General features: G+C 54.0%; 1 protein-coding gene across 4 annotated transcripts in view; it reads left to right on the forward strand.

The window, feature by feature from the left end:
- WSCD1 (WSC domain containing 1) overlaps positions 1–10,143 on the forward strand; it is a 46,631-nt gene extending 36,488 nt beyond the window's left edge. For all 4 annotated transcript variants that reach the window (XM_058283730.2, XM_058283728.2, XM_058283731.2 and 1 more), the window contains exons 7-9: positions 378–542; positions 3,270–3,470; positions 5,826–10,143. In XM_058283730.2, the coding sequence (XP_058139713.1) occupies positions 378–542; positions 3,270–3,470; positions 5,826–6,178 (719 nt within the window). In that variant the 3' untranslated portion in view covers positions 6,179–10,143. The remainder of the gene's footprint in view (positions 1–377; positions 543–3,269; positions 3,471–5,825) is intronic.
- The last annotated feature ends 1,278 nt before the right edge of the window (positions 10,144–11,421 follow it).

Genomic DNA, 11,421 nt, shown 5'->3' on the forward strand with positions numbered 1-11,421 from the left:
TCATTGTTGGCTGTCCCTGGGTACGGGCACTGGTCAGTCCAGCCACCATCCCATCCCCCTCCCCTGGAGAACCAGGAGTTACCTGTGCCTTGCTGTGGCCACGGAGACAGAACTGGGACTGAGGGCCCCCAGGGCGCCTGTCTCCCACCCCACTTCCCCACCGGGGCAGGGAAGGCGTCGTCAGTCAGGCTTTGTCTGCCTAGACCCCGACCTGTGCAGCCCAGGCCCAGGCGGCAAATCCCTTCCCTTCTTTGGGCCTTGGTTTCTCCATCATTAAACGGGAGTCTTGGATCAGCAGTTCATGTCCAGGGGCCTCCAGCTGTGACTCTGAGTCACAAGGGAGGTGAGTAACCCTGAGACTACTTCTGGACTTTCAGACACTCGGTGCACAGACAGGAGATTCCTGCCCACCAAATCCCAAGTGTTTGTCGCTCTGTCCAGCTTCCCGGGAGCTGGGAACACGTGGGCACGGCACCTCATTGAGCATGCCACGGGCTTCTATACTGGGAGCTACTACTTTGATGGAACCCTCTACAATAAAGGTATGTCCAGTCTTCAGGGGAGGGGAGATGGCAGTGCCCGGTGAATGGACTGGCCCCTCGCCAGCTGAGCTCCTTGGAGCACCGGAGCTGCGCTTCTCAAACTTTACTGCACGGAGGCCTCCCCTGGAGGGCTGGTTAAACCCAGGTTCCCGGGCTGCACCCCGGAACCCTGATTCAGTTCACATGGGGTGGAGCCCGAGCACGTGCTTTCCTAGCAAGCTCCCAGGAGATGCTGCTGCTGCCGGTCCCTGGACCACACCTGCAGAGAACTGCAGGGGACAGCACCTGTTCTGGATATGAAGGGAAGGGCCCGCGGTGTGGGTTCCCTTTCTAGCAATGTTTCCTGCATTTCTCTTAATTTTCATAACTCTCAATTGCTAGGGGAGACTGACTTAATCTGCTCACCCCTGGAGTATTTATTTTGAGACAGAGAATAGCTTATCAAAACAGTTTTTTTAAAATAGAGGTCCAAAAATCTTCAAGAGTCTTATGATTTCTAATTTCTCCCCTGTAGAAATAAGAGGCCTCATTATGCCAAGTAAATTAACTTAAATGGCTCGAGTCTGTGTTGTTTAAGAACTAAGAGTCTCAGACAAGTCAAGTGGCATCTAAATTTGGCAAAACATATTTCTCCATTATCAAGTGATAGAACATTTCCTCTGGATTTCTTAACTAGTGTTTGGCTTAGGAAAAGATGGTACTGTATCAGGAATTTCCTAGAGAAGATGGAAACTTCGGGGCTTGGCAGTGGACCCTGGAATTACCTGCATCAGTCTTATTCTTGTTGGGGGAAAGCCAAACTTGTCCATATAATCCAGCCCTGCTTTTCCCGAGGAGTTCTGAGTGTGATGGATTCCTGCAGGTGGGGGTTGGGGTGGGGATGGCCAAAGGAAGCATGTGGTCCTGTTGTCTCCTGGAATCATCCTCTGTGCCCGGGCTGTGGGTGCCCACCTTGTTCATCTAGAAGGCCTTCACCGTAGTCAGCCGGCTGGCTATTTGGGCTACACACGGCTCAATGGTCCAATGGACCAGCCATGAGTAAGGACTAGGGTGACACTGCCTCAAAGAGGTTTTAACAAAGACTAGCATATCTTCAAGCCTTACAGGACTAGTTAGTAGGGGACTGGTTAGTAGCTGCTGGCCTGAGAGCACTGACAAAGCAATGGCACCCACATGCAGAAAATCACAAGGCAACTCCAATGCCCCACATGTCATGGTGGGTGGATGGGGTCTGAGCTACAAGGCAGAATGGCTGTCAGAAGGGGCCGAGGCAATGCGTCTCAGGGTTGTCGAAGACCAGATCTCCAGGACGTGGCTTGACTCTTCCTTTCTTGGAATTGCCCAGCTTTTGGACAGTCTGAATCGAAACCAGGGCTTCATTTCAGAATGAAAGGGCTGAAACGTTCTGGCTGTCTATGTGTCTTTCTTGAAACTTGGATTGAGTTGCATTGGGTAAACCCAGACTGCCAGATTCACAAGAGACCAGCATCTTCTGGGCATCAAAGAATTCCCTGCAGCTCTCTGTGGACACAAGTGCTTCCCAGCCATTCAGGAAGGGGTCGAGAGGTTGGGGAGGAGGAGGGACTCGTGTTTCAGGAGCATTCGTGGAACATGTCCCTCCCCAGAGCTGAATGGTTTCATTTACCCATCGCGTGGGCTATGTCGGGTGGTGACCAGGAGACCAGGTGCAGTTGTCATCTTTTCCAGGAAGCCTACAATTACATCCCACTACATCTCCCTCCTCTTTGCTCCCATAATCCCCTATGCTCTGTACTGTACTTGGCTGTCTATGTGTCTGTTCCCCTTACTAGACTATAAGCTCCTTAAAGCCAGGGTCTGAGTCTATCCCTAACATAACACCTGACACATAACAGACACCCAATACTCTTTGTTGATAAATATGTGACTGTGAATGGATGGGTTGGACCTGGCCTCAGCAAGAGGTCATTCAGGTTCTGAGTGCCCAGGACTGCCCTAAAGGGCCCAGGAAGAAGACAGGTCTCACTGGGATTGGTCAGTGTTGCTGGACACTGGGCCACAGAGTCACAGCTGGGATCAAACACTGTGAATGAGACCCTGGCCAGGACCACTGTGGGGCCCAGCATGGAAACTTGTGTCATATGCAGGGCTGGGGCGCTGTACAGGACCATGGCAGAAGATCAGAGCCTGATGGTAGGGATCCTGTCCCCCTCTGTGAGGAGGTGGGTGAGGACTGGGGGTCTCAAAGGGACACGTAAAGCCATGTGGAGAGAGCCTCGTTGTCCTGGTGCTGTGTGATCTTGGGCAAATCACATACCCATGCTGTGCCTCAGTCTCTTCATCTGGCTATGCCTGCATCTTTCATTATTTGTGAGGTTCACTTGGAATGATTACCAAGAAAATGTCCAAAACCTATGCATCTCCAATGTCAGCAAAGGGCCATGGTTAAGCTCTCTGCTTTCTGACCTCTGGGGACTTACAGGAGGTGCCTCATTTCCTTTCTCTTGTGAACACCACCTTTCCCCACTGTTAGATGCCTCCTGTCCCGGTCACTCCGAGGGCTGCCCCTGCCAGCCATTCACAGGCCCTCGTGGCAGCCCTCCTGCTGTGCCATCCGTGGGCCTGTCCTCCATTCCCAGCTGCCTTTCCCTTGAGGTTCTGGAGTAGCAGTTAGGCCTGTCCGCTGCCCTGGGAGCAGGAGCCCACGGACACCTTCCTCCCATGGTGCCCCTCGTTCTTCACGGGCAGGCTTTAAGGGCGAGAAGGACCACTGGCGGAGCCGGCGCACCATCTGTGTGAAGACCCACGAGAGCGGCAGGAGAGAGATCGAGATGTTTGACTCAGCCATCCTGCTGATCCGGAACCCGTACCGGTCCCTGATGGCCGAATTCAACAGGAAATGTGCCGGGCACCTGGGCTACGCAGCTGACCGCAACTGGAAGAGCAAAGGTAGGTAGAGGGGCCCACGGGGAGGGGCTCATCAGTGCAAGGGGGATACTATCAGGGCGCAGGGGTGTTCCACACATGTGCACTCGCACCCGCCCTCCTGGGGACCTGCTGCTGTGTATCTGTGTTTGAGCTTGTCTCCTCGCCATCCCGTCCGCACCTGCTTGGGGCCGGGCATCTTGGTATTTTACATGGAACAGTAAGCTTGATGGCTCCTCTGCGCCTAAGGGGGATGGTCCCACCCCGGAGCTCACACAGGGCTCAGGATCCAGATGGACCTGGGCTCGAGAACTCCTCTGCCTCAAGCACCTGCTTCCACATCCATAAAATGCAGCAGTAACCCACACTCCAAGGGGGTGTTGGGACTCAGAAAGGTAATGCCTGTGCCCAGGACACAGCCAGCACGCAGCGTGTACTAGTCCTCTCCTACACTGCTGCTTTGCTGTGCCCCGTGGGGTCATCGCTATCACCCCTGCTTTCCAGATGAAGAACGTGGAGAGCAGGGACTACAGCTATGGGGCTTCTCTAAGATGGTCCAGGTGGCACAGCCGGGTGCACCCCCAAGATTTTTCACTCTGGGCCAACTTGGCTTGTTCCCCACTGAGACTTTCTGCACTTTGTTGATGTATATTCATTGAAGGGCTACTGAGTGCCAGGTGCTGGGCTAGGCCCAGGGCCCCAGGCTTAAAGAAGCCATGGTCTCAGCCCGCATGGCACTCCCAGCCTAGCCTTTGGGCTGGGAATAATAGAGAGTCAGGGCAGTGAGATAAATGATGTAAAAAATAAATCAGAATTGAAGCCCTGTCCAGGCAGACTGGGTGGCAAGAGGCACTGTCCGGGCTTCTGTCCCTTTGTGACTGGCTCCACTGAGGTAGACTGATGTTCTCAGCTGGTTTCCCCATCACCCTCACCTGGACCAGCCCCCCATGGCTTTCACCAGCCCCCCTTGCTGACTCCCCTGTGGGGAAGGTTCAGTGAGCCTGTGAGGGACACAGGGATGATGGAAAGAGCTCACCCAGGCAGGCAGAGCTGAGCTCCCACCCCTCCTCTGCTCTCATGAGCCACATGGGCCTGAGAAGGGGGCATAGCTTTCCTTCCTCAGCCTCGGTTTTCTCATCTCAAACAAGGAAGACAGCCCCTTAGGGCTCTCTCGTAGGGCTATGGAAGACGAGAGAAAACAAATGGTACCCACAGCCCATGAGGTGTATATAAGAGCCCAATTATGGAAACTTGCTAGGATGATTCTTGACATTTCCCCCTCTATAGCTCTCCTCCCCCCCCCCACCCCCCACCCCAGTAAAAAAGCTAACTTCCTAATCTGCTGGACAAGAACTCCCAGGAAGCAGATCATTTGCAAAGGTTTGAGGCCACCCCTGTCAGTGGCTGCACTGTGTGTCCTTCTGCCGAGTCGTGGCCACAGGTTCAAATTCCAGGCACATTCCCTGGAATTCTGTAAGCATTCATCAAGTACCACTCTGTAGAAGAATTCAGGACGGGCAGTCGAGCCTGCACAACTAGCCTCATCAGAGACCCCGCATCTACCCCCCAACCAGTTGTGGGTCCAGTCCCCACCCTGGATATGTGTAATTGCCAGAAACAAGATCAAGGTGCGTGTGCTGCGATGGAGGGAAAAGACTGCCTTGGTTTCCCGTGGGTCTTTTACTGTGTCACATAGCCTGGAGATCTGGGGTCCAACTCCCAGCTCGCCGGGTCCAGGTACAGTGGCAAAGATCAGGGATTACCTAGTACACAAGGTACTAGGCACATGGCATCCCAGCATCACGCATTTATCTTACCTCGGGATGTTTCCAAGGAAATGCTGCTGTGGGAAGGCAGACTCAAGGTGGCCGGATTCCAGGCAGGCCTTGGGGTCTTCAGAGCCCAGACTGATATTAACCCTTCACACAAGTTTTGTCCAAAGGCTCTTTCTCTCAGGGGGGACTCAGGGCAGGTTGACTGTGGGAAGTGGGCCACGGGAAATCCTGGCTGTTTCCTCATGTGGAACAAGCCAGAAGGGCCCCCTGCCCTGCCGTGACGCTGGCCTAATGCCGCGTTCCCAGCCCCGCCCCCGGCCTTTGGCTCCACCCTGACTCCTCACCCCTGGTTCCTGGCCCCACCCCTGAGGTCTTGCCCCGCCCCTCCCTGGCCCACTCCCAGCCTTTGGCTCCACCCTGACTCCTCGCCCCTCCCAGCCCCGCCCCTGGTTCCTGGCCCCGCCCCTGGCCTCTCGCCCCGCCCTGACTCCTTGCCCCTCCCAGCCCCGCCCCTGGTTCCTGGCCCCGCCCCCGAGCTTTTGCCCCGCCCCTCCCTGGCCTCTCGCCCCGCCCTAACTCCTGGCCCCTCCTTGCCCTGCCCCAGAGTGGCCGGACTTCGTGCACAGCTATGCGTCGTGGTGGTCGTCGCACGTGCTGGACTGGCTGAAGTACGGGAAGCGGCTGCTGGTGGTGCACTACGAGGAGCTGCGGCGCAGCCTGGTGCCCACGCTGCGGGAGATGGTGGCCTTCCTCAACGTGTCGGTGAGCGAGGAGCGCCTGCTCTGCGTGGAGAACAACAAGGAGGGCAGCTTCCGGCGGCGCGGCCGGCGCCCGCACGACCCGGAGCCCTTCACCCCGGAGATGAGGGACTTGATCAACGGCTACATCCGGACAGTGGACAAGGCCCTACGTGACCACAACTGGGCCGGGCTGCCCCGCGAGTACGTGCCCAGATGACAGGCCCAGCCCGCTCGGCTGGATCCTGTGGGCAGACGGGCCGCGTGCCCTCCCACTCCCAGGCCCTGGGACTTGGGGCCACGCTGGTGCTGCCTCTCCCACGGGGAGGCACACGCACACACACCCAGCAGACACACAAACAGACATGTACCTAGCCAGACAACCCACAAGCCAGCCTGCCCTCCACGCTCACTGAGCTCACGTTGACACACCGAGCCACATGGGTCGCCCCTAGCTGCTGAGTCACAAGCACAGTGACACCGAGACACGCACAGAAAGGCCGGGTTGACTGTTCCCAGAGTTGTCTGTCCCACAATTCTCTTTCCCCTTCCAGCACAGACTGGCTGGTTGGGGTCCGCTAAGGAGGCGCCACTCCCTGATTGTGGGGTGCTGGACTGGGAAGGAATTGGTACTCTTGGCAGCAAGTACCATTGGGACAGGGGGACCACAGACTGTTGCTGCTGGGCCAGGCTCCCCTGACTGTGTCTGACATCCCATAAACGTGTGTGGTGTGACTGGGCATGCTGATTCTGCAGCCACGACTCTCCTCTTTGGATGGACTGGTGGCACCATGGGCAGGGTGGACCCCTGTCCCACATACGCCCTGACCACAGGACTGGCTGCTCGAGGTTCTGTGCACCGCAGCCACCCCCTTCTGACCTGCCCTGCATCAGCGCTCCTCAGACTGGGGCTTTCTTGCCTGGCTTTTTCCTCAGACTGTTGGGAAAGCTGAGGATTCACATGATAACCCAGAAGCAGAGAGTGGGGGTGACAGAATCTGTGGGGCCAGGCGCTGGGCCTCCAGGGGAACCCCTAGCAGAGGGGAACCATACAGCAGCGGGAGGAGGCTTGGGGTTGGAATGGGGGGGCCAGGGAGGAGTGGTCTTGGGGAGCCCTGCAACTGGTGGCCAAACCCACATGCGTGGGTCCCAGGCTGGGCACCAGGAGAGGCCCAAGCCAATGGCAGGTCATGAGGAGGTAGAGCCTCAGCGCCCATCAGCAGGTCCCTGGGGGAGAGGCCGTGGCCACGGCTTCCTGACCGGCATGGCGGAGCTCTCTCCTCATGGTTATTCACTCTGCCACTTCCTGTCACTGTTGCCTTGTCACTCGCTCTCTTTGCCACACCCTCTGACTCTGTTCAAGCGAGGCCGACATCTTTCCCATGTGTTTATCCATTTCTTCAACCAAGAGAAGGGCACTCACAGATGCCGAGGCTGCCTTTGTGGTGGCTGCAGCCGGCCAGGTGGACACCAAAGGCCCTGCCCTCCCTTTGGAGCTCTCGGTCTCGGGGCGGGGGGGGCGGTCAGGGAGACGTTGTCACACACGCTGTTAAGTGCTGGCCTGCAGGGGCCTTGCAGAGTGCATCAGGATGCTGTGAACCAGTCTGGAAGAATCTGTGGAAATTATTCCGAAGGATGGTTGAGGCAGCGGGAACAGCATGTGCAAAGGCTTGCAAAGTCTTAGTGCATCTGAAACCTAGGTGGATAGCTGCCTGTGAGGGGTTTTTGTCCGTTTCCGTAGAGCAGGAAGAGGATCGACTGGGGACAGACAAAGGTTCTCTCCTCACAACCACTTAGTGCTCAACCTGACTCCCAGCCTGGGAGGGGGCAGTGCTGACGCTAACTGCCTTCTTGGGTCCCCTTTCCCTACAGGTCTTGGGCTCAGACATGAGGTCACGGGGATTAAAGGGCTCAGGCCTGGGCGGTGCAGGTGCAACCCCGCAGCAAGGAAGGCCCAGGGCGGCCAAGATGCAGGCAGCATGGCGAGGGAGCTAAGCCTGCACACTGACCTCTGCGAAGGGAGGGAAAGTGGGTGGGTCTGAGCTTGGGAAGCCACAGAAGCCCTCTGTGGCTTCTCTAGGCTGGGCCCTTGGCCTGCTCTGGGATGACCACTGGGGAGACCTCCCCTCAGCCTGAGCCAAGGAGGAGAGACGTAGAGGCGGTTCTTGTCCCTCTTGCAGCATCACACAGCTCGTGCCTGGAAGCACCAGGGTCTTTGTAAGTATTTATTTGCCCAGGATCCATTTTCAAATTTGTGAAGGCCCCTGATGAGGTCATTTCTCCTGAGTTGAGACCCTCCCAGAAATCCCCACACTGCCTTGGCTGTGGGGGGCGGGGTGGGAGTGGATCCTGCAGCCTAGAGCAAACCCTAGAGTCTCAAAGGAGACAGCAGACACTGGACTGATGGAGACAGGGTACCTGGCCTCCTCCCAAGATTGCCTTTCTGACTCTGGCCCTCACCATCCTGGGCCATCCAGGCCATCTTCAGGGAAGAAGATGCAGAAGCTCTGGAGGCTGGGACGAGCAGACATACGGACGGGGACCCAACCACAGCTGCAATCTAGGCACGATGTCCCAGGCTTTCCCTGCACCCCAAGATTCTGGGGAGAGCAACATCCCCCTTCTGATAGATGGGCAACACATCCACTGCTTCCTGGTGCCATGGGCCTCATCTCCTTCCAGGTGGGATGTGGCCTGCTCAAATGGCCTTGTTATTTCCCATGCACCTTAGCCAGGAGGGCAGATGAGAACGATGGGGTCAGCCTCCATCCAGGAGTCGCTCCCCACAGCAAGGCCCCTGCTGCTCAGCAGATGTTCTCAGACGTTGAGTGAGTAAGGGAGTGCCAGGAACTCTGTTGCTGGTTCCTCAGCAGCCTCCATCCAGGTCTGCATCCACAGGTGGTCTCATCAGAAACACAGGAAGAGGATGTCTGTTCCTCTAGGAAAGTCCATTTGTGTCCATTAGGTTTCATTTGTAGCTCCCAGCTTCTGAGTAAAGAGGATCCTGCCCCAACCAGCCAAGGAGTAAAATCTGATCTGAATTTAGGGGAGAAGTGTGGCAAAGACATCAGGAACCAACTAGAAAAGAACAGCGAGACCCTGCCTGGCCACAGACTGCAACTTCAACAGCAAGGATATGGATTTACACAAGCCTGTGTTAAAAACATGTAATTTTCATGGATTTCATCTCCTGTTGTGGATCAATTTGGAAAAACCAAAATATATAATTTTGAAAAACTAAAACACATTCTGATAATCCCAGTGATGTGTAAATGAGAGAGAAGAATAGACAGGCTTCCAAATTCCAAACCCTGGGAAGAAAGCTGCTTAATTATGTGAGCCTCTCTTAATGAAGTCTCTTGCAACTAAAATTAGGTTTCGAGTACATGAATATGCGATAAAGTTTGCACACCAGAATGCTTTTTTTTCCTTTCCCTAAAAAGCAGGAGCTACTTGATTTTTCAGGGGCTCTAAGAAAAAGAGGAAGAAGTGCTATGGTTGATCCTCATGGCTACAGGGATTCTTGGGGCACGTTTTTTTGTTTGTTTTTTTCTTTTTTTGCCTGGAGGGAGTAGAGTGGAAAGAATATAGGGCTTACAGACAGAAGGATTGGGTTGTGGTTCAATTCTGCTCTGTAATCTTGTGCAAGATTATTTCCCTCTCTGGTTTCAATTTCTCATCCATAAAATGAAGGGGATAATGGGCCTCATTGGTTGTATTTGCAGCATCAATCCACCGAATTCCCACTTCCTTTCCCAGCCGCCCATGATTTGGGGATCCACATGATCTGGGGACGTCAGTCACTTCCTAGAATGGAACACTTAACCTGGACTAAGCCAATCAGCACATTCCACCTCTCTGGCTACAGTGATTGGTCCAGGTGTGGACATGTGACCCGAGCCCATGCATCCAGGGTGAATCTCAAGACTTTTGCTAGGAATTCTGGGTGACAAGACTCTTTTTATCACCCTGCTGAGTGTGGAAGAGGAAGTAGATAATCCTGGGTCGTGATGGTGGCCATCTTGGGGCCGTGAAGGGGCACCACTGGAGGCAGAATCAAGAGGCAGAAAGAAAACAGGTCCGTGGTGACATGAGTTCAGCACAGGATCAAGCCTTTCCTGCAAGATTGGTCCTGCCTCTGGACTATTTTGTTATATGAACCAATAAATTCCCTTTCTGGTTTCACCTGGTTGAATTGGGTTTTCTTTTACTGAAAGCCCAAAGCACAGTACAGGGGCTTGAATTGGAAGGACCTGAGGGGCTCAGGGCATTCTTGCTCTGACTAATGAAGATAAAGCCCAAAACTCAGGCCAGCATAAGCTTTAGCTGTGTCCTTCCTGATAAGTTTGGCAAGTTGCTGTTTACAGAAATGGAGAGGTGTGTGAAATGTTCAAAGGAAGCTGTGTTTTGTCAGGACAAGTATTAATAGCATTTTTAAGTCACCTAGATGCCCTTAGAAAATTACCCCTCCTGGGTGCCCAGTCCAAACCTCTGATGGCCTCATTTCATCCTTAACCAGCTCTTTGATGTGGGTATGATATCATCTCCCCTTGATGGATGAGAAGACTGGGATACCAATCTGTAATGAGCATAAAAGTCAGTACCTCTTGTATTTATCACAACTCCTCTGGTGGAGAATATGATGTGGCTTTGGAAGGAAAGCTTTGATAAGCTGCTTGGATTGGGGAAGAGACCATCCTTCATGGAACATGTTTGAATAATTCCTGCTGAGGAGGTTAAACATGCAGCTTTGGTTTTACTACGTGGGACCCACACACACTTGGGGCAGAGCAAAATCGCTGCTATTGGAGGAGAGGAGGAGTGAGGCCACGGAGAGTTCCCCTTCTCTGACTTTCCTTCTTTAACCCTACTGTGTGCCAGAAATTGGAGCTACTGAGGGAGTTACATGGGGTCCCTATCTTCAAGGAACTCTCCTTGGAATGCCTGACTATAATGCAGTATGTCAGGATGGAGGTCTATACAAGATGCACAGAAAGCCAAAGATCCCAGGGAGGCAATGAGAGTAACCTTGTCCACGGTGCTCCCCTTTGTAACTGAATATTGATCTGGACCTCTCCGAGCACTTCTACTGTGCAGACACATCACAGAAATCCAGGTCCTTGCCATGGGGAATGAGCAGAACCACCCTGACTAACATGCATAATTGCTAATTATAAAATGAGGAATATTGGTGTCAAATGAAAAAAAAAACAATCCCAGGTAATGCTGCAGGCATTAGCATGAGCTGAATGAATGAACTTTCCAAGATTTCTTCAGTGCTTGAGACATCTTTTCAGTTTCAGGTATCAGTATTAATGCATCCATGATGCGAAAGAATTGCAAGTGATAGCAGTAACCGGTTCTCACAGGTGAGGAAGTGCCACAGATAACATCTCACCTGTGCCTCAGAGAGATTTTTCTTTCCATTTGGGGGGAAGAAAAAGCAGTTTTTGAGATTGACTT

This window comes from Dasypus novemcinctus, chromosome 21, assembly GCF_030445035.2.
Source record: "Dasypus novemcinctus isolate mDasNov1 chromosome 21, mDasNov1.1.hap2, whole genome shotgun sequence".
Classification (NCBI taxonomy): domain Eukaryota; kingdom Metazoa; phylum Chordata; class Mammalia; order Cingulata; family Dasypodidae; genus Dasypus; species Dasypus novemcinctus.